Source organism: Salmo trutta, chromosome 12, assembly GCF_901001165.1.
Source record: "Salmo trutta chromosome 12, fSalTru1.1, whole genome shotgun sequence".
Lineage (NCBI taxonomy): Eukaryota > Metazoa > Chordata > Actinopteri > Salmoniformes > Salmonidae > Salmo > Salmo trutta.
Window position 1 is genome coordinate 1,862,748 of NC_042968.1, and position 24,374 is coordinate 1,887,121.

Below are 24,374 nucleotides of genomic sequence, written 5' to 3' on the forward strand. Positions count from 1 at the left end.
GGTCAATAATCCAGTGTGGTGTGGTAAAGTGCAGGCAGGGTCAGGGCAGGCAGAAAGGTCAAAACTGGGAAAAACTAGAAAACAGGAACAGACAGGAGTAAGGGGAAAAACGTTGGTAGGTTTCCTGGAAACAGGAGCCAAAGGGCTGTGAGACGGATTTCATTCTAGACATTGGGATGTTTACGGAGGGCACGGGGCAACAGAAGACGAACAGCAGAGGGGCTAATGACCTTGGAAATGAGATAAACCGGGGGGAGAGTTTGTGGGATTCCACCCGGAGGGGCAGATCCCGGGTGGACAGCCATAGCTTCTGCCTGAGATGATACCGGGGAGTCGGGGTCCGGTGGCGATCCGCTTGTTTCCGATAACTGGAGGTGGTGTTGAGAAGGGCCGACGGGCTCTCTTCCAGGTATGACGACAGTGGCGGACCAACATCTGGGCCGAAGGTATGCCAACCTCTTTCTCTTGCTCAGGCAAGAGCGGGGGCTGATATCCCAGGGAACATTCAAAGGGCGATAGACCTGTGGCAGAGCAAGGAAGGGTTTTGCGGGTGTATTCGACCCACACTAGTTGCTGGCTCCAGGTTGTGGGGTTGGCGGGTAGCTTAGGGAGAGGAATGAAGTGGGCAGCATTGGAAAACCGATCCACTACGGTCAGGCTGGCAGTGTTGCCATCAGACAGACCCGTAACAAAGTCCAGGGATATGTGAGACCAGGGATGGTGAGGGACAGGCAGAGGTTGAAGGAGACCAGCCGGAGCTTGCCGAGGAGTCTTATTCTGTGCACAGATCGTGCATGCGGCGACGAACGAGGAGACGCCAGGAACCATGGTAGGCCACCAATAGCGTTGTCGCACAAAGGCCAGGGTCCGAAGGGAGCCTAGGTGGCAGGCAAGCCTGGAGTGGGCCCACTCTAGGAGCAAGGTGCGGACTGCGTGAGGAACAAACATCCGGTTATCATGGCCCCCACTGGGGTTCGGCTGGGAACGATGCGCCTCACGAACCTGCTTCCCTATTCCCCAGCTAAGTGCCATCACCAGGCACGAGGTGGGAAGGATGGTCTCAGGTTCATGTAGCCATGGGGCTATAGCGGCGTGACAGCTTATCCGGCTTGACATTCTTGGATCCCGGCCGGTATGAGATTGAGAAGTTGAACTGGGGGAACAGCAGGGCCCACCTAGCTTGCCTAGATTTGAGGCGCTTGACGGTGCATAGATATTCCAGGGTCTTGTGGTCGGTTCACAGGAATGGAGCTAGTGCCTCCACTCCTCCAACACCATCTTCACCACGAGAAGCTCACGATTCCCCACATCATTGTTCCTCTCTGTAGCGGTGAGGCAGTGGGAGAAGGCACATGGATGTAACTTGAGGTCCAGGGCAGATCGCTGGAACAGGACAGCCCCCACTCTGACATCCGAAGCATCGGCCTCCTCCACGAACTGGCGGGACGGATCAGGATGAACCAAGATCGGAGCTGCGGTGAAACAGTGTTTGAGATCCCGGAATGCCCGGTCAGCAGCTAGGGACCACGTGAACAGAACCTTGGAAGAGGTGAGTGCAGACAGGGGAGAAGCCAGGGTGCTGTAGCCCTGGACAAAGTGATGATAAAAGTTGGTGAATCCCAGGAAAGGTTGCATCTCTACACTGGACGTAGGCTGGGGGCAATCCACCACCGCTATCACCTTCCCGGGATCCATCTGTACACTCCCTGCAGCGATGATGTAACCCAGAAAGGGCATGGTGGAGCGATGGAATTTGCACTTCTCTGCTTTTACGAAAAGCTGGTTCTCCATGAGGCATTGGAAAACCTGTCGGACGTGTAGCAAGTGTTCTTGGGTGGAGCAGGAGAAGATGAGGATGTCATCGAGGTAGACAAAGACGAACCGGTTCAACATGTCGAAGAACAACATTAACCAGAGTCTGGAACACAGCACGGATGTTGGTAAGGCCAAATGGCATGACCAGAAACTCGTATTGACCGCTGGCCATGTTGAAGGCAGTCTGTACATGCATAGGCTACATACACTGTATGACATCCGCCAGCTCAAAGCCAAACAGTGAGACAAAGCCTGCATCCAAAATGGCACCCAAATTCCCCCTATGGGCCCTTTTCGAAGGTAGTGCACTATATAGGGAATAGGGTGCCATTTGTAATACCAATTCTCTTCAGGTGGCATTGAAAAAGAGGTGTAACGCTATCAAGACAAAAGGAAAAAAAACATGAATGTTCACCGCACAAGCGGCACAATTTATTGAAGTCTTTGCTAATTGAGCCAGCCAGCATTGAGTCACTGCTTATGATACATTGCATTATTGAGGTTGATGTCGTGTCTGTGTGTGCGTTAATCACTTTTGAGCTGTTGCTGTATTCAGCTATTTTCGGTGTGATTACAAAAGGCTTTCACCCTGTCAAGATGTACTCTATAAGGTGACTTCATAGTTAAGAGTTCTTATGTTCAGTGGTGGAAAAAGTATCCAATTGTCATACTTGAGTAAAAGTATAGATACCTTAATAGAAAGTAAAAGTAAGCCACCCAGTAAAATACTACTTGAGTAAAAGTCTAAAAGTATTTGGTTGTAAATATACTTAAGTATTTTTTTTCACCTTTATTTAACCAGGTAAGCTAGTTGAGAACAAGTTCTCATTTACAACTGCGACCTGGCCAAGATGAAGCAAAGCAGTGTGAAACAAACAACAACACAGTTACCCATGGAATAAACAAGCGTACAGTCAACAACAAAATAGAAAAAAAGGAAGTTTATATACAGTATGTGCAAATGGCGTGAGGAGGTAGGCAATAAATAGGCCATAAAAGCGAAGTAGAATTTAGCAGATTAACACTGGCGTGATAAATGAGCAGATGATGATGTGCAAGTAGAGATACTGGTGTGCAAAAGAGCAGAAAAGTAAATAAAACAATATGGGGATGAGGTAGGTAGATTGGGGGGTATTTACAGATGGACTATGTACAGCTGCAGCGATCGGGTAGCTGCTCAGATAGCTGATGTTTAAAGTTAGTGAGGGAAATATAAGTCTCCAGCTTCAGCGATTTTTGCAATTCGTTCCAGTCACTGGCAGCAGAGAACTGGAAGGAAAGGCGGCCAAAGGACGTGTTGACTTTGGGGATGACCAGTGAGATATACCTGCTGGAGCACGTGCCACGGGTGGGTGTTGTAATCATGACCAGTGAGCTGAGATAAGGCGGAGCTTTACCTAGCATAGGCTTATAGATGACCTGGAGCCAGTGGGTCTGGCAACGAATATGTAGCGAGGGCCAGCCGACTAGAGCATACAGGTCACAGTGGTGGGTGGTATAAGGGGCTTTGGTAACAAAACGGATGGCACTGTGATAGACTGCATCCAGTTTGCGGAGTAGAGTATTGGAAGCTATTTTGTAGATGACATCGCTGAAGTCGAGGATCGGTAGGATGGTCAGTTTTACGAGGGTAAGTTTGGCGGCGTGAGTGAAGGATGCTTGGTTGCAAAATAGAAAACCGATTCTAGATTTCATTTTGGATTGGTGATGTTTAATATGAGTCTGGAAGGAGAGTTTACAGTCTAGCCAGACACCTAGGTATTTATAGTTGTCCACATATTCTAGGTCAGAACCGTCCAGGTTGGTGATGCTAGTCAGGCGGGCGGGTGCGGCAACGAACGGCTGAAAAGCATACATTTGGTTTTACTAGCGTTTAAGAGCAGTTGGAGGCCACAGAATGAGTGTTGTATAGCATTGAAGCTCGTTTGGAGGTTAGTTAACTCAGTGACCAAAGAAGGGCCAGATGTATACAGAATGGTGCCGTCTGCGTAGAGGTGGATCAGGGAATCACCTGCAGCAAGAGGGACATCATTGATATATACAGAGAAAAGAGTTGTCCCGAGAATTGAACCCAGTGGAATCCCCATAGAGACTAGCGTAGCCATGTTAGCAAATTTCTACAGTCTAAATTTACACAAATCCCATTTGGTCACTTGTAATTTGCTGTTTGGACAGTCAGTAGTCGAAAACGGATTTGAAAAACAAAACTGGTTTGAGCATTAAGACCTGCAGTGTGAGAGGTGGCACATTGCTGAGACCGAACTTGCGACTCTAGAGTCTGTAGTAAGTGTAGTTTTGACGGATTGGGGGACGTCCCCAATGAGGGATATCAGTCTTAAGAAAGGTGGCACCAGGACACTTTTAATAACACTCGTGAAGTATTGTGTTCATTAAATAATTCTATTGGACCTTCGCTCTAGTGGACCTGGCACATAGTTGTTGCATCCCAATGGCACCCAATTCCCTATCTAGTGCACTACTTTTGAACAGTGACCATGTGGCTCTGGTCAAAAGAAGTGCACTAGATATGGAATAGAGTGCCATTTGGGACACAGCCAGAGACTGATGTTCAAGAGCTCATAAGATCAGGGAAAAGCAAGATAAATTTGTTTTTCTTTGCCCCTTGCACCATTCTATTAAATGGATGTTTCAAAGTGTTTTTATTTTTTCTTCAAGCAAGAGAAGGTTTTCTTCTGGGATCAAAGAGATTTTATTGAGGACCAATATGGCTTCAGTTTCCAATATTCTTTGTAGTTACGTAATAAAGAATGTCATGATTTGGTGTATAACTTGGAAATACATGGCTATAAATGTATAATATTAATATGTGAAACAATTTAACTCAAACCTTGACATACATGCATGAATAACTATGAAAATCTGTTGCTCCTCCTAAGAGAATTAACAAGGAGTTAGTTGAAGAGGTATAGCAAGATGTTGGGTCTGTGCACATGTTGTGATGTGTCTGTCTGTGCACATATGTCTGTGTGTGTGTCAGTTCCGATGTGTCTGTATGTGCACGTGTGTGTATGCGCATCTGTGTGTCCGTGTCTGTCTCGTGTGTTTTCCTCCCCAGCTGCCAGCCTCCCCACATGCTCTTTTCATTACTGCGATGGAAATCTGGTGAAGAGGGGAAGATTATAGACTAAGGGATATGAGGTCTCTCTAATAAATAGGTTCCTATTTTTTGCGGGGTCTCGATATGGGATTATCCCTTCACTCTGAGAATTCAGGGGTTAAGAGAAAAGCTTTAGCCCCCCACTGTGTTCCCCACCGCTTCCCATAGAAAGGGGTAAGCATATTGGATTGGAGTGGGGAGCGAGGTTATTACTGTGCGGATGGACGCTTATCCTCCATCTCACTCTCTCACCTGTCATTGGATTAGAGTGGGAGTCAGCTCTCAATATTGACCTTTGACCCAGCACTCCATTGGGTAGATTCATGACGAGTATTAGTGAAGCGGGGGATATATTCGGTGAGGAAATATTCTGAGTGTTGCAGAAAAGAAATGTAATGAATAAAACTGTCATGCTGCCCAATTCGGCATTATTGTCATACAGTATTTGTACAATGCGTTTATATCTGAATGTTCTGTAATGTTGCACCCTTCTGAATAGACCAGTGGTTCTAAATGAATAATTATGCATAACAAGATAATGTCGCAGAGCGAAATGTCATGAAAAGAGCTGACATGGTGTGAAATTGTAAGTCATATCTGTTCTAGACAATGCGTTTCTATCTGAATGTTCTATAACATTGCACCCTGAACATGCCAGTGATTCTAAATGAAAAATTATGACTATCCAGGTAATATGTGTTTGTTAGTCCAGTAAATGGGGGTTTGGACTTAGTTTGTAGTTTGAATCTGACCAAGCAGCTCTACTCTATTAAGTAAAATGTGTACTTTCATCTCAGTATATAGAATATGTAACGATGTGCGCTGAGAGTCAGGAAGCAAGTTGATCAGCTGTGTTCATCTAAATCTCTAAGCAGTATATCAACTGAATAGGCCTTCTCAACAAGTCCATGAGCCAGTACAAACTGAACATGACCTAACTAGGCCATCTCAGCCTGGAAACAGTTCCTCAATCTTTCCTAGTTTCCAGGTTTGTCTGGGTGTGTTATCTTATCTGATGAGTACAACATCACCCACTTTCAGTGGGGTGGGCTGTGGTGTGTCACAGCGGTGTGCTGACTATAGATCCAGTAAGTAGACTCTTCGCCAGCTGTTCCAGAAGCTGTTCACAAGTCTCTGCCTGTACTTCCATCTGCATGTCATTTCCTCCTTGTTGAGCGTTGGGTGCTGAGTGTCAGCCGGAAATGGCTTGGGCGGAAAAGAGGTTAGACTTTTACCCACCAGGAAGTGTGCTGGTGTCAGGGGTTGTGGTTCATCCACTTCATTGTGCACGAAGGTCAGAGGCCTAGAATTTAGGATAGCTTCAACCTCTGTCAGGACTGTGCACAAATCTCATCAAAGTTGAGTGAAGCTCTCCCAAGAACCTTTCTCAGGCATGTTTTCACTGACCTGAAGAGTATTTCCCAGCATTGGCTATGAATCTCTCTATCCAGGCGGTCACTCTGAACACTCTTTTCAGTTTCCTGTACCTTTCAAGCTCCAACACGGATTCAGTGATGTCTGTGCTGTTTGCTGTGAGCGGTACAGTGACCTGGCAACTGGGCTTTTGTTCTGTATTCACCGCTTCTGGAACCTTGTTGTCATCAGTCTCCTCTGACTCCCACATTTCCTGGAACATGTACTTGATCTTGATGGTGAATGGGGTCAGGAAGCCAAGAGGGTTGAAGATGTGTGTAGACAACTGCAGAACACTTCACTTTGTGTTTTTCTTTTGCTTTAGAATGGTCAGTAACACAAAGTCATCTGTTCCCAGTCTCCACACTAAACCTAAAACTTTCAGCACTACCCCTTGTATTTCTAGCCCCAACGGGTGGTCAGTTGTCATACTCTCCTCCCATTTGGTTTCAGTTCAGGAGAGTTGGTCATCCACAGGTCCATGCCTGCAGTCGACAGCATTCGCTTTGCAGTTGTCACAAGGTCAGCCTCTTCAACATCGCGTGAACTTGCAATGAAGTCATCTACATAAAGTGACTCAATGTCTCTACAACTTCTGGTTGTTCTGTTTTTTTATTGTTTCAGGTGCTTCCTGATTGTAGCTGCAAGCAAGAATGGACTTGGGGAAGCTCCAAATACCACTCTGTTCATCCTCGGCATGCACAGTTCCTCTTTATTTTCTCCCCTTGTTGGGCCTGTGAACCACAGGAATCTCACAGCGTCTCTGTCTCTCTCTGCTAGGGATATCTCTAGGAAAGTCTTCTTGATGTCTGCCATGAATGTGATCTCATGTAGTCTGAACGCTGAACAGATCTGGATTCGGGTTTGGTTCTGTGAGTAGACAGTCATTGAGTGATGGACAGCCATCTTCATAGGACGAGGCATAAAACACCACTCTCAGTGTTGTTGTCACATTGTCTTCTCGGAGTACTGCATGGTGAGGTAAGTAGTATTTCACGTTGTCTGTGCTTGATGCATTGTCCTTGGGCACGTCCTCTGCCATATCCTGTTCTAAGTAGTCTTCTATTACTTCATTGTATCTGCTGTACAACGTCACATCCTTCTTCAGTCTTTTCTTCAGACCTTCAAACCGTTTCTTAGCGATTCTAGTTGTCTTGGAGTTCTGGCATTTCTCGTTTCCATGGCAACTCCACGTGGTATCGTCCATCTTTGAAAGTGGTTGTTCTCTTGAACCTCTGTAGAGCCTCATTTTCCTCTTCGTTTTGTGTTTTCTCACTTGTGATACCCAGAGACTCAAGCTCCCAGAATGCATGCAGTTGTTTGGAGACTAGTGTGTCTTCATCAAGTCGGATGAAAATGCATGTTGCCTCAGCGACACTTGATATGGACACTGGTTCCTGCAACAACCATCCAAAGGTGCTCTCTAAAGCAACAAGTGTCTCTGTCAGTCGCTCCACTCGGCCTGATACTATCTTCCGGTAGCAGTCTGCTCCTTTCAGGACAGAGAGTTCAAGATCATTGTCATCTCCTGGAAAGTTTGCGAGCTGCAGTCCCTTTCTATAGAGCTCATGTTGAATCTGCTCACTAGGAACCTTCATCACAGTTGTGCACACTTGTGAGGATTCAATTGCCTCTATTTCAATTCTCTGCTGTTTGTCCCAAACATTCTCCATGACTTTCACTGTGTTGCGTTGGGATGTTGCTGGAGCAGAGGAGCCAAACGTGTGAAGAGTGAGTGCCTCTTTGTTAGCCTTACTGATTGTCTCTGTGATCTGTTTGAGTTAGCATCACTGTGATTGAGGTCCTGTTTTTTTATGACTCCTTTTCTTCTCATTTTCTCAAACAAGCTGTCCTCCTTAGCTAACAGCAATTCCAACAATGTACTCAAGTCATCGGTATACGGACTTGACTGGGTTATTTCCACGTCAATCTGATTCAAAAGTCTGTGTTGTGGCACCTCGGATGGTACTCCGCTTTTGTTGCATTCTTTCTGCTCCATGCCGACATTCCTCCTCAGCCATTTCAGCCACTTCATCCCTCTGATCTTCGTCACAGCTCATACTCCCGTGTTTCGGCACCAAAAATATAGAATCTTCAAAGTGATGACTCGGGACGTCAGTTGTAAGATGAAAGCTTATTTTTAGTAATAATACTTGTTCACGTTACGTTTTACCACTTCAGATTCTACAAAACAATAAAAGAAAGTTGCTCACAAAGCCAGGAATATAACTTGTCACTGGGCTTGTTCACGTTTTTTTACTTCCTGTCATAAGGCATTCTGGTACTTGCATTCAATAGCGTAATCCAATACTAGCCAATACAACAGAAATATGTACTCTCAATCTCCATCACATGAATTCTAATACAATTACTCTTACATATGTAAATAATTGTAAAATAAAATATATTTAGATACAGCTCAATGCATTAATTGTAAACTATTAACTCTGTAACTCATTAAAGTTACAACACAGTAAGACTGTTGGTGTACCAAATAGCACCCTATTCCCTATATAGTTGTCACGCCCTAACCATAGAGAGCCCTCTGGGTTCTCTATGGTGTATAGGTCAGAGCGTGACTAGGGGGGTTTCTAGCGTTTCTATTTCTATGTTGGTATTTGTATGGTTCCCAATTAGAGGCAGCTGATTATCATTGTCTCTAATTGGGGATCATATTTAAGTTGCCCATTGTTCCCACCTGTGTTGTGGGATATTGTTTTCAGTTAGTGCCTAAGTGTGCACTGTACTGGATGTTCGTTTATTCTTTGTTGTTTTTGTTAAGTTTCACTTTTTAATAAAGTATGTGGAACTCTACGCACACTGCGCCTTGGTCCGCTCCTTTCGACGAACGTGACAATAGTGCACTACTTTTGACTGGAGTCTGCAGATTAAACATGCATGTGCATAGAAGAATTGTCTTATATCCAAAAAGTGGACACATAAAGTTACTCATTTAAAAACTTGATAAAATAAAATCTATTGCTCTGTCCCAAAGTTTGGCTGGTGTCTAATACCTAACAACCTTTTATATTTTTTTGTGAATTTTAAAAGTTTTATAAGTCCATTATCATTTAATTCAAAAAAAAATTGGTTAACCTTTTGACTTTTGTTATTCCTGGATGCTTGGCAAATGTGAACATACACAATGTTCCCCCTCCGTACACAAAATATTTCTGTAATACTTTACTTCAAGGGGGTATGCATAGGGCATTCATAACACCTTCATGAAACCAGTCAGGACCGTATTGCAGTATCATTCATAACAACCTTCATAACACATATGTCCTACATTTTGTTCATACCATCTTTACATAAAGCATTAACGAAACTTTCTGTATGCACTACTATACTCCACAGCAAACAAATTCTGCCCACTAGGGATGTGTGACTCCATGGCTTGACTGAAAAGCCGTCCACAGCCATTCTTTCCACCTTCAGTCCGATGGCTAGGTCTGTGTGTGTTCATGTCAAAACGACAACTTTGATGATTAATGTCCCTTTGGACTTACCCTTTTTTCTCCTAGGTGTGACCCTTTTTTCCTCCTTTGTCTGCTCTACAGTATTTTGTTCCACTCTTCCCAGCTTTGCCCTCTGTATTTCCAATGTGTTGAGCTGCTATCGATCGCTGTCTGCTGTTCTGGAGTTTTTTGCCCTCTTCGATGTTCTCACCATGCTGTATTTCAGGTCATTGTACTCTTTTTTTAAAGGACAGCTATGAAACAAGAAAAACTTGACTTTGTGCTAGTTTTGGTGGCTTGTCACTTGGCATGGCTGTCACAATGCCTGCCGTGAAACTTGTCGTAACATGCAATTCATTTGCAATTAGCCTTTTCGGGACCCCCCCATTTCAAAGATGATGTAAAAAATATATATTGAAAATAAATGTATTATATTTTACCAGATCTAATGTGTTATATATGCATATCCTTGCTTCAGGTCCTTAGCTACAGGCAGTTAGATTTGGGTATGTCATTTTAGGCAAAAATTGAAAAAAAAGGTACGATCCTTAAGAGGTTGCTGCTACTAAAGTACTACAAATGTTAATACAATTATGTTACTAGTTTTACTACAAAGGTTTAGGAGAAACTTAATTTAAAGTATTCCCAACTAATGCTCTAAGGAGAGTATAACTATAAAGAGACCAAGAGGACATAAATCTATTCTAACTGAATGCCTGTTAAAGTGACTAAATGAGATGCGCACATTCTTTCCGTCTGTATCTAGATCAATATAAATAAGAGCTAGAGGTGTCATTTAATAGAGCTTGCTTTCCAAATCAATACAGATAGATCCAACGAGTCAACTGTATCTTCGAAGCCCTTTCAGATACCACACATTTACATTTTAGTCATTTAGTGTACACTCTTATCCAGAGCAACTTACAGTACAGGAGCAATTAGGGTTAAGTGCCTTGCTCAAGGGCACATCGACAGGTTGCTATTTAGTTTTCCACACAGTCAAATTATGAAGTGAGCGCACTGCTACACTCTTACCCTAAATCAAAAATATTGATTTAGCCCGAAGCCATCTAAAAGCGTGTCTAGTTGTTTGGGTACTCCTGGAGAGGTAGTTTTAATGGAGTAGTTAATGAATGTGGTTAAAGATAGACACAGAGCTAAATATATAGGCTACATCTAATGTCTACACAGCTCTGGGTTTAGAGTAGAACTTGCCTGGAAGGCAGATCTGTGTGTGTATGTGTGTGCGCGTGTGTACGTGAATCTGTGTGTCATCAGCATCAGTGTGTCCACTCGCATGTGTGAGAAGTCAAAACAGAACAAGAACTAGCTACTGGCAATGTACACACTAACACCTTCTCCTCTTCTCCTGAGTTCCCCTGCTCTCTGGCTGTCGGTCAACTAGCCAACATCCTAACAACAATGTAGACAACTCACCGGACGCATAAAAAATGACAAACTCACACCTTTTCCACTCTTCTCACCCTCCTCTCCCCTCAGCTCCCCCTGCTCTACGGCTGTCTGTCAACGAGACCTTGGTGGTGGACCCCGGGAAAGACGTGACCCTGTCGTGTGAGGTGACCGCCGGATTCCCTAAGCCCACTGTCAGCTGGTCGCGCTACCCCAACCCATTGCCGAGAAACTCGTTGGTAAGGAATGGGACTCTGACACTGCGCTCGGTCACACCCGCCGACTCAGGCTTCTACAACTGCACAGCGGTCAACAACGTCGGGAACCCGGCCAAGAGGAACGTCAACCTCCTCGTCCGAAGTGAGTGTGTGTGTGTCTATTTGATATACAGTCAGAGACGGAAGAGAAAGGGAGACATCTGGCTTTCCAATTTTTTCTGATCTGGGCGGGGCCACTCTGGTCTACTTATTGCCGCATAGAGAGACATCTCACAGGCAAATGTTTCTGCTCAGGGCGGGTGGGGAGTGGGGAGGGGACAATAAGTAGACTAGAGCCAGCTGTGCTCTCACGTGAGCATGCCAGATATTATGGAGGAACCGTGAGCTCATGCGAGAAAGGGAACGCCTACTTACACAGACAGGAACCTTGAAAAAAAATTATAGTAAAGTTGTTCGTCTGAGTTATACACCACCTTTGGTACAGTCATTGATAGTCACATTCAAAATTACTGGCACCATTGATATATTTCATGCAAACATTTTTATAAATAATATTTGTATTTGTTTTCTCTAAAAGATAGGTGTCAAAATGATTTCCACCCCAAAAGATCCTTATAAATAAAATCAAACTAAATTAAATCTGCATTAACATTCTACTTAAAAACAAAAGTTAATCTAATTTTAAGGAACTTTATTGTGGCCTTCCATTGCTTCCTGTTTCACTTGGGTATAAAAATTAGGTAATATTCATGTAAAATCCCTTTTCTCATCCATCACCATGGTAAAATAACTCACAAACGAAAAGAGTCAAATGGTTGATGTAGTCATTGCATGCTATGAATATAGGACCAAATACTTCACTTTGCACTACTTTAATACACATAGAAGTGAATTTGTCCCAATACTTTTGGTCCGCTACAAAAAGTGATGGAATTTCAAAACAGTTTATGAAATTACCCTCAAATTAAAGCTGACATTCTGCACTTTACCCTCATAGTCATTATATATTTTCAAATCCAAAGTGCTGGACTACAGAGCAAAAACAACACAACATGTGTCAGTGTCCCAATACTTTTGGAGCTCACTGTAATATGAAATTTGTTAAGGCACGCCATACTGAGACAGCTTCACAGAAAACCAAGAGTAGGCTTATTTCTCATGTTACTCACTGCCCAGTGACCTCGCTGAGGCAAGATGAACTTGCCATCTTGGTAAATGAAAAATAAGCTACTCATCTAATGCTGTGCCGTAATTCACCACACAGTATACTGAAACGTCAGTACTTTTTGGATACTAGAACACGAAAAAAAGGTTAGGTACTAGAATTTTTGTTACTTCTGTCAAATGTGTCTCACGTCATATATGGATTGATAGGATCGAGTGTGTATAGTCATTCTAAATCTTCAGTGGGGCAGTGGTAAGCAAGCCAGGCTACTTGTGCATGCAGCTGACACAGCGCAAGCCACTTTTGAGAAGCAAGCGAGAGGATAGAGAAAATGCCGACAGCATGGCTTCTTCTAATGAAGTGAACTATGGGAATACAAGTAAGAAAAAGGTGTTACATTATGCAAGGGGGGGTTTAGTTCCAAAACAACATAAAAAAGTAATTCACCCATGACATTTGCATTGTACCTTATTCTACTAGCAACTAAATTATAATACATTTTGCGAGTGAGCATTATAATTATAGTGTGATTACAAACCAAAAGTAATATATTTAGACTACTTCGCATTTGTCAGGACTGTACTTGCTAGCAGTAGCCACTAGCCACCTAGCAGCCCTGGGCAGAGGATTGCACCCTGGGTGTTGAAATGGGAATCGTAGTATGCTGTCTACAAACCAATTGTATTTCTATGGTGTGTAGACCATTGCAAAATAGAAGCTTCAAGAAAGGAGCTTGAAAGTGTTCTTTAAGTTTTGGAACTAAACTATTCAGTTAATACATTAAATGATTAAGCTGTAATGAATAATGAATCCTAGGTATAATGAACGTCATTTGACCCAATATTTTGGCCATAGATGAGCAAATTAACCCCACATTTTAAAATAGTTAAGATGTAATTGTACAATTATTTTGTATGATCGGATGTGTCAGATATGGTTTTGCATAAGGAAGGGTTAAGATGTTCTTCTGTAATTAAAAATAGTGTTTTATTTTTTAAGTAAATGTAATATACTGCAGAATAGAATATATTATATTTGTTATTTTAGTTGTTCTACCAGTTATCAACATATTGTTCAATGTTTAAAAAACCTAGTGGTTATTCTGACTTCAGATAATATGTATAATTTCAGTATCGAGTATTGTGATACAAAGGGCTCTATTTTACACCATTGCTTTAGTGTGAAACTACAACTTGTACTACTGAGAGATGAGAGATACTGTAACGGCTGTTGAATGGAGTAGACCAAGGCGTAGTGTGGTTAGTGCTCATCTTTGTAATTTAATTGAAAAAAGAGAACACTTTACAAATAAACAAAAGACAACAGCCAAACAGTTCTGTCAGGTAACAAATGACTAAACAGAAAATAACCACTCACAAAACCCAAAGGAAAACAGGATGCCTAAGTATGGCTCCCAATCAGCAACAACGATATACAGCTGTCCCTGATTGAGAGCCATACCGAAACAAAGAATTACCAAACATAGAAAAAAGGACATAGAATGCCCACCCCAAATCACGCCCTGACCAACCAAAATAGAGACATAAAAGGATCTCTAAGGTCAGGGCGTGACAGGTACTCTTTGATACGTAAGTTGGTCGCTGCTCCGTAGGCCATGAAGAGTAGGTAGTCAGATGGATTCCTGAGCAGACTACAAACCGAAGAGTCCTGATACAAGATGAACTGAAAGCCTGCCATCGGGCCATTGATATGGAAGGTTGCATTTGCCAGACAGATGTGGAATAGAAAGCATACATGGTTATATAAACAGAAAACAGAAAGAGAGAAGAGCAGACATCAGACTGGTTTACAGCAGCACAGCTCAGCCATAACATACATTATCATCAAATAGCATAAAACTACATACAATATACTAACAAAACCACAAAACAGCAACCAATGGTGGCTACTGTTGATGAACAGTTACTTGAGAAGGAGACCAAGTCAAGACGCTGGACCGGGTGGATTCAATTATCGTAAGGCAGCTTTATTAAGAGACAAAGATATTTGGCAAAACGTGCACGGGCTCGTTCTTTCAGTTCTTAGGGAACTAGCGGAAGCAAGCCCCGTAAACATATTGTGCATCTGTTTTATACAACATGATTGTAATGTAATGACGTATGTTGAGTCTTGTAGATTCGTCCTCCTGACTGGTCGATGAGTGGAGTGACGATCTGGTCTCGGGTCGGGATCGACTCCCCATTGGTCCATGAGTGTGTTCTTTGTTCCGCTGACCCAGCCCTCTGGGATGGGTTTGTGTGTGTGTGTGTACTTTGTGCTGAGTCCTTGTCTGTGTATCTCTGTAGTCACAAGATATTATTGCGAGACTGGACGTTGACCCCTGTGATCAGGTCATTTCCTATTTTATCAGTGCTGTGTAAGGTCTAATTCGGCCAATCTGTTTCTAGGTGTGCGTGTATAGCTAGTATCAGTACAACACAGAATGTGTCTTTTGTATCAGCAGATAAGTGTTGCGCAATAGACCAGCTTATCAAATATATTTATAACAAATCCCCCTCTTCACGTCTCCTAAGAGATGTGACAATTATATTTATGAATAGGAAAACAAGGTCAAAATTTGCAAGAGGCAAATTTTGTGAGTCCCCCTCTTCACGTCTCATAAGAATATGTAAGTAGGTTCTGCTTCCTCAACAGTAAACCAAGGATCATTGCCCATAGCTGGATTCAGTGTCCTCCGGGGTCACTTCCATCAAAGGCATCATTCCAGTTGCCCATCTGCTCCGTTATCAATCTCTCCAGAATCCTGGAAATAAGACCTCTCGCACACGGGACCAAACAACAACCACACAACACAAACACACTCATACCGGTGAAGGCAGGCCATAATACAGTACCTACAACACTTTTCCATTTCCCAAACATGGGCTGTGTTATCAGGAATGTACGTACAGCAATGAACCTAATCATTCTACCTACACCATCCTCCTTTGCCAATAACATATCGAGAGTCAGTCTATTTTACCAGGTCATGAGGGGGGTGGCGGATAATTGGTCAGAGAACCTCTTTACTGCATCCCCGGTTTCATTCATGAATATATTTGATTCATAGCTTTGTATTCATCTGGAACTTCCCTGAGGATGCCAATAGCATCCATCTATACAAAGCTACTCCCATCCTGGTCAAAACTCCTCCTGTACCTACTTTAGCCTCCTATAACTGGTCTCTTATCACTAATTCAAACTGGTTGGACCAATAACCCCAGGGCGCAAGTTCCTAACCACCCTTTGTGGTAATTCCTGTCGTATGCGTCCTTCGCTGGTACTAGCCCACCCTTCATCAGTTATAGGTGCTATGAGGTTACAAATTTTTTCCTGTGCTTTCAAACCTAAGTCAGTCACATTAACGATTACCTTTCCATCCATTAAAATCATCTTAATTCTCGGTGCCATTCTTGTATCTATTACACTGGTGCTCATCAGGAATCCAGGTGAACCGAGGTGTGTTGGCTGAGCACTTCAATCTGTCCAACCCCCATTCCTATACAGTTGTCTTCTTTCCCAGGAAATTGTTTAATGTTTACCTTAAATCCTACATCTTGATCTTCTTTGACTCCTTATTCTGTAAGTCACTCATCAGTGTATTATATAGTTTATCCTCTACTTCTTCTCAATGACAACGGTATCGTATGATTAGTACCAGAAGATGGTGGATCTGAATGTATCAGTCAGATTAGACTATGATGCAGCTCAGAGTCTAAACTCTTTCCAAAAACCGCCAACCCTCTCCTGCCCTTAGTCTCTCTGCTAGGTACCACCCCATACTCACACCTCTAGGAGCACACACAGTGATGAACGGTCGGGATAGGAAATCTTCGTTAAGGAGGTAACCCCCGGACCCTATTGGTATCGGTTCTTCTCCTAACTCTGTGTGTGATCAACAGTGTTCATATGTGTACATACCTTCTTGCAGTGGGTAACGTGGACCCAAGTGACTCTCTCAGCTTTTCTAATGGCAAAGGCAGTGGTTTAACAGCACCTGGTATGGGCCTTCCCAACGGGACTGCTTCCCGTCTTTTCTCCTCAGGGACTGGATCCACACCCAGTCTCCTAGTTGGATTGAGTGAATCACCTTCTCCTGTAATTCACCTGTTGGACACAAATTCTTGGACATACGGGTTTGGTTAACAAACAGTCTTCTCATGTGCTCTGCCAGTATATCTTTAATTTCTATGTCTACCTGTTCTGGTATCTCTAACTCTGGCATTCTATAGGCTCTACCTGATTAGCTAATCTGTCATTCATTCTTTAAAGAGATAGATCCCAGTAAACCAACTCTAGGGATAATATCTCAATTCGGAATAGTTCAATAAGTCCATTTCCAAATGTTGGAATGGAAATTTTACAAAAATGTTTTTTTTTTTTTTTTTCCTAGTAGCATCCTATCCTGTTCTATCGCCTGCTCTACTATACTCCCCCTTTTTATACATGGCTCAAGCCCTGTATCAATTTTGCTGCATTTCTTAACAATGTCTTTTGTAAGGTTAGTAAATTATCCTTATGTCAGCCCTTCTCTTGTAGGATTGCCCCCTTTCATTTTCCACATGTCCAATTCTCCCTGGGGCATTCCTCCTTAGCTACCCTGTAACAATTCTCTATCAAGTGTCTTATTTTCTTTAAGATTTAACTACTTTCCATTAAATTATCATATCTTTTCCTAGCGAATTTTACCAAACATAAACTTCAAATCAAAACTAAAATACATGCCTGCCAATGGAGCCGATAGTCTCTCCATGAATTAATATCCTAAAGCTAAGTGAACCAAATTCTCTTCCTATCTACTCCTGCTGGCCCCCTTTCTTTCTTCCTGCTACTTACTCCCCAACCCTCAAGGTTACAGCAGTGCAGGGGAGGATCTCTCTGTCTGCCCTTCTATCTGTCTCCAGCTTTTTCTCATAACAGAAAGTATCAAATCTGGGTTGTTTCCAAATATTGACTAGATGTCTCATTGTCTCCTTGGTTGCACTCCTGAACTTTAGAAAAATCAACCCGTCTAGATATTGCATATCTACTTAAATTTATCTCGATACCCTCAATAATCCTGGATCACCTAAAGATGTCATGTATCCCTGTCCTGTTGACATAAGTCTACCATTATTAAACTTATTCACAACAAAATATAGTAATACTAGTATATCAATTTCACAGCCTTGTTGTGTTAAATCTCTTACACTGAATTCAACAACAGCTGACTTCCTAAGGGAAAATAAACGTATCTAGATCATGTAAAAAATACCCCTGCTACTGGTCAAAATATTTTCAAATCACATAATCAGATCAAAATGACTCATCTGATTTACTCCACCCAGAAAAAATATTTTACCCTTATTGTTCTAGGAAAATAGACTTAAGGAAGCCTACCCTTAGTCTAAGGCTTTACCCTTTTAGTCCTATCATTGGTTCAAATTATCAATTGTGTCTAAGAGCTTTAACTCCATCATTATTATCAGTTCTACAAATTCCCTTAAAATGAATATCACCAATGCCCTTAAATTCACCATCCAAATGGCTTTTCAATGTGGCTGATCAGACCACACAGGAAAAGTCACCAGAGGGGTTAAAAAGTCATACCACCCTTTCAGAACCGTGTTTCTTACTACATTAAACAAATTAAAGCTAAGAACTTTATCTACATTTGTATCCCAGGTTCCCAGAACATCCCTTATCAAAAGAATTTTGTGTGTTTATTAAAACTCAGAAAACAAAACTTCCAAAATGCCATGTGTGTATACCCCTTTAAGATATCCTGTCCCTAGGATTTTTTCCAAAGACAGTTAAGCGCTCCTTTTTCCATAAAATAACCACTTTGTCAGCATTTCCTCATACTACACCTATTCAAAAACCCAAACGTTAACTACAAACCAAACCTAAAAATACTTTATAATTCCATTATACTCCCCCCGGTCATTAGTTTTAAACTTACTTGAACATGCGCTACCCTTGGATACAATACTGTACTTCAAACCTATTAAACTCCCCTACTTTAACATACTACTTAACTAATTTAACCCAAGATTGCTTAAAACCTTTAACCCCTTCAGTTTGTCTGCAAACCGGACCATTCTGTTTGCTAAGAATACCTTGCCATTATACACAACTGTGTTTAATGTGCACCGTCCCTGTAAAAATAAAATTAACTCCACCTGCAATTCACTTTACTAACTTAATATTTTTCCATGCAATGTTCAAATCCCCACCAGTGAGAGTTCCTAAGGATACTCCGGCAATGATTATGAAAATAACAAACAGGGGAGCTGATATCCCCAGCCTCTCCCAGGGAGGGAGATAACCCGACCCTGGGCGTGGCGCCTTAGGTCGTGGAAACGGGAGCTGTGGTCCCATTTTCCCCAACTAAGGTTTCAGTGGTTGGAATCGAATTTTAGGGCGCGCAAATCGGCCCTGGTTTCAGTCAAAGTTCTGGAAGGGGTTGGGGCCGGAGTGCAGTGTGTAAGGTGGTGCCAAGGCGCGCCTGATTTGCCTTTGACCTGGACAGAGTGTGAAGTAACTTCCTTCACTTCGTACGGTCCAGTCCACCTGGGTTCTAGCCACTTTCTCTTGTGGACTTTGACCCTCATCCAGTCCCCAACTTTTACCTTGTGTGGTGGCGAGTCTCCCGACAGCTCCCCCTCTTGGACCTTGCGGATCTGTGTGGAGAGAGCTGCAGACAGTTCCGTCAGTTTTCTCACATAGTCAGACATTCCAATTCTCAGCACATCAAGAGGGGGCATATGACCTCCCTCCCTTGGTGGGCCAGGCATGACTCTCCCCGTCATTATCTCATGGGGAGAGAGATGGGTCCCCGCCCCTGGCGAGGCCCTCATGGCCATCAGTGCCAGTGGTAGGGCTTCCACCCAGGTTAGCTTCGAACCTGCACATACCTTAGCAATCTTAGCCTTAAGAGTTTGATTTGCATGTTCCGCTAGGCCCTGAGATTGTGGCCTGTACACTGACCCGAATTTGTGCACAATTCCAAACCTTTCCTCCACCTGTCTCAGGTGTTTATTGCTGAAATGGGATCCGTTATCGCAACGGATTTGTCTCGGAACCCCATACCTAGGTATGAGGTCTCTTTGCAGCCATTTGATGACTGATTTGGCATCTTCCCGTGCCGTTGGTATTGCCTCTACCCACCTAGAGAACCTGTCTACCATTACTAACAGGTACCTTTTTCCTCCCCCCACGTTATCTGCTCCCATGTCTGTGTAATCTATACTAATGTCTTGGAAACAGGCATTGGGTACTGGGTAAGCATATCTGGTTTTTTATATAGAAGCGCCCTTCTAGTCTCCTCTATAGCCCAAACTCCTATTCTCAATTCTGCTTCTGCCTTTTCTCTGTTCTTAGTCCCTTTTTTCTTAAACATATGCTTTCTGTTACCTTCTATCTCACCTTCTATTCCTTTCTGAACTGCCTCCTTCAAACCTTCCTCCATCACCATCAGCTGGCCTTTAGTGGGAGCTCCCCCGCTAAAATAGCCCGCCTGTGTCCATCTCAACTTCACTTCCTCCCACACTTTTCTTATTACTTTATATTGTTCCTCTCCTCCAGCTCTATCCTGTATTTTTTGTTCCAAATATTCACTGAATTTAAGTTTGGTGGGCGGAATAGCTGCCATGTTATTATTTGTATAAATGTCCCTCTATCTTTGTATACTTAGCTCGTCGTTGGTCAAGACCAGCGATGTATTCACGGTGCTGGCTCAGACTTATCTCTGGTGCCCCACCCTCAGTTTTTTTTTTTTTTTTTTTATATTAGGACTAATATTTTGAATAGGCTAATACATTAACCCGGTCAATACCAACTCCCCGGTGATTACCCCAATTTGGTGTTCAATGTTATTTAGGTCCCCCGCAGTACTTGCAAATCAAATCCTCACTCAGTTCTATAGACAGACAGATCGCACACCCGGGCTGAAACCCAAACTATTGGTATAGTTTCGGACCTTCGGGGTACGTACAAACAAGCACACTCAAACAGGGCTGGAAACAAATTCCAGACGCACTGGAGGCGCACAAATCCCTCCCTAAACAAAGTCAAAACCGGAACTATTTCTAGATCTCCGGGACGAAACTAAACACGTTATTACAATGTACGGGACTTCCGACCAAAATCGGTTTATCTACCTACTTGCTACTTCAATTATTCCCTAAGCAAAGTCAAAACCGGAACCAGAATAAATTCCAGATCTCCGGGACGAAACTAAATAATTTTACAATGTACGGGGCTTCCGACCAAAATCGGTTTATCTATCTACTTGCTACTTCAATTATTCCCTAAGCAAAGTCAAAACCGGAACCAGAATAAATTCCAGATCTCCGGGACGAAACTAAATAATTTTACAATGTACGGGGCTTCCGACCAAAATCGGTTTATCTATCTACTTGTTATTTCAATTATTCCCTAAGCAAAGTCAAAACCGGAACCAGAATAAATTCCAGATCTCCGGGACGAAACTAAATAATTTTTAACAGGATTAATATGTTTTAGTTATATTTACTTTACTGCATCCGCTTGTTCTGAGTGTTCCCTTCTGGTCAGCTATTCCAGTAGGCCTTCTCTAGTTAGCAGATGTATACTATCAATATTTCGCCACACATGCTTTTAATTTAGCATGGGCGACCGACACACAATCTCTCTGTTCACTCTATTCACGATCTCTCTATTCCATTTTTATGTATCCGACTTTCTATTGATGTCCCTTATCCACACGCCACGGTGAATGGTCATAATCTCACGGTATACATTTGTACCAATCCCAGTTTCTACTGATGCTACTTGGTATCAAGCCTATTACCACAAATATCCTTGTACTCAGCCCTTACATTTCGTTATTACAATCCTATACAATATTAACAGTAATTCATACTCACGCCCGGTACTTCTGGTCAAAATTTGGATATGACTATAATACAATATGCAGATTTTTGTTTTAACAGGCTCTGCTTACCTTTTATTAGTCGAGCTCATTGATCAGTTTCCCGGGGCAAGTAGAATCACCGATGGCTCCTGCGGACAGGTCACCCGTCCTCACGAGATTGTCCTGGACTTGTCCCCTCTCACATCAACCATCTATGGACCGAATTCAGAAGTATGAAACCATCCTCTGCTACCAAGTTTTGTGGATGAACAGTTACTTGAGAAGGAGACCAAGTCAAGACGCTGGACCGGGTGGATTCAATTATCGTAAGGCAGCTTTATTAAGAGACAAAGATATTTGGCAAAACGTGCACGGGCTCGTTCTTTCAGTTCTTAGGGAACTAGCGGAAGCAAGCCCCGTAAACATATTGTGCATCTGTTTTATACAACATGATTGTAATGTAATGACGTATGTTGAGTCTTGTAGATTCGTCCTCCTGACTGGTCGATGAGTGGAGTGACGATCTGGTCTCGGGTCGGGATCGACTCCCCATTGGTCCATGAGTGTGTTCTTTGTTCCGCTGACCCAGCCCTCTGGGATGGGTTTGTGTGTGTGTGTGTACTTTGTGCTGAGTCCTTGTCTGTGTATCTCTGTAGTCACAAGATATTATTGCGAGACTGGACGTTGACCCCTGTGATCAGGTCATTTCCTATTTTATCAGTGCTGTGTAAGGTCTAATTCGGCCAATCTGTTTCTAGGTGTGCGTGTATAGCTAGTATCAGTACAACACAGAATGTGTCTTTTGTATCAGCAGATAAGTGTTGCGCAATAGACCAGCTTATCAAATATATTTATAACACTACGTATAGCATATTCACAGTACAGCTCATTTTATTACTGCTAGCCCTAACCCTAACCTTAACCCAAAACCTTTTTCCTCAGATTTCAAGTTCTCACCCTGGACCTTAGTGGGGAAGCTGACACTATATTGTGGTGCAATGACCAAACAAGGCTAGCTATAGCTTCCAGCTGCGTTGGATGGCTGTTGATACTAGCATTACCTAGCATGCTGATGGCTTGTTAAACACCATATGGCAATCAGCAGTTGGCGATCAAGTGTTTTATCACCTTTAATGAAACGTTCTGTTTGAGAGAGCTTATTCCAGACAACACTGATTAGAAGCGACCCAGTAATAATGTCAGCCGGCGACAGACACCATCCAATTAGCACAAGATATCATGCTGCTCTCCTGCTGAACGGTGCACATAGCAGACCACAGCATTTTGCCAACATGATAGTGTCAGATATGAGTTATGCTCAGCTACTGTGCAGAAAGCTCATGACCCACAGCATTATAAAATGACTATAGCAGAGTGAGCGGTATAAGGGTATAAGCCACTTTGCATACACACAATGAACAAGCATGAATGATATGCACGTGTAACTAGGCTTACTACTATCCTAAAATATAGGACACCTAAGATATTGTCTAACATAGATGTTTTATGTGCATGACAGCTATGGTTGACTGTAAAACTATGGTTGAGTTACAGGGTTTGTGTGCAAACACATGTTTACAACAATAGACTAAAACACACTACAAGCAAGTGCCCAGACATCCAAAGTGTTTTGGGCATAGAAACTCAGGCCAGGCATTGATGGGGCAATAGTGAAACAACAAAGCATTAGGAAATATAGCACTACAACCTCAACGTGTGCTCTGCCAGCGATACAAGCAACATGCCAATAATGTGCAAATGATAGAGGGACACAAGCTAAATCATGAATTAACATGAGCATTCACCTCGGCAGTAAGAGTTGCAAGGTGATTATCACGGCAATAACAGTTGCAGCACAACACATGATTGTTCCCATGATTAAAAATACATAAAAAATGATGGCCCTCCCTACATACCCTTTGGAGCTCCTACCTGATTCTACTGGAAGAACATAGACACTGAGTATACCAAACATTAGGATCATCTTCCTAATCTTTAGTCGTGCCCTAAGAATAGCCTCAATTTATCAGGGCATGGACTCTACAAGGTGTCAAAAGCGTTACACAGGGATGCTGGCCCATGTTGACTCCAATGCTTCCCGCATTTGTGTCAAGTTGGCTGGATGTCCTTTGGGGGGGGGGGGGGGGGCATTTTTGATACACACAGGAAATTGAGCATGAAAAACCCAGCAATGTTGCAGTTCTTGACAAAAACTGGTGCGCCTGGCACCTACCACCATACCCAGTTTTTTCTTGCCCATTCACCCTCTGGATGGCACACGTACAAAATCCATATCTCAGTTGTCTCCTCCCCTTCATCTACACTGATTAAAATGGATTTAACAAGTGACATCAATAAGGGATCATAGCTTTTACATGGATTCATCTGGTCAGTCTGTCATGGAAAGAGCAGGTGTTCTTAATATTTTGTATACTCAGTATAGTTTAACTCAATGATTTAGACAGTTTGTAAGACATAATTTATTCCAATATGCAAGCAGATGAATAAATAGCAGAAGGTAATACGTGACAAGAATGAAGCAATCATATAATTAGTGTAAGAGTATACATAGAGAAACATAGAGAATGCATTAAGACAAAAAATAGGAAGGGAAGTTCAGAGTCCAGTGTTGTGATCTGTCTGGTTGCTAGCTGAAATACCCCACAAATGGAAAAAGGAATGTACAGAATGGGAAAAAGGAAGTCATTAACATTCATCCACCCAAAGGCCATCATTCTCTTCATAAAATAGGAAAACGCAACACAGGTTCATGTCCCAACTGTCCAGCAGCAGAAACCACAGATGTCCTCCTTCACTGTCATGCATACTAACATCAAAGGCAGACACTCAGAAGAAAATCACGTCCATGGGAATAAACTTCAACCTCCCCAGTTTACTCAAA

The 24,374-nt window shown here is 42.7% G+C and overlaps 1 protein-coding gene across 2 annotated transcripts in view; it reads left to right on the forward strand.

Moving 5' to 3' along the window:
- LOC115202803 (MAM domain-containing glycosylphosphatidylinositol anchor protein 1) overlaps positions 1-24,374 on the forward strand; it is a 443,101-nt gene that overhangs the window by 269,651 nt on the left and 149,076 nt on the right. For both annotated transcript variants that reach the window (XM_029766841.1, XM_029766842.1), the window contains exon 7: positions 11,305-11,574. In XM_029766841.1, the coding sequence (XP_029622701.1) occupies positions 11,305-11,574 (270 nt within the window). The remainder of the gene's footprint in view (positions 1-11,304; positions 11,575-24,374) is intronic.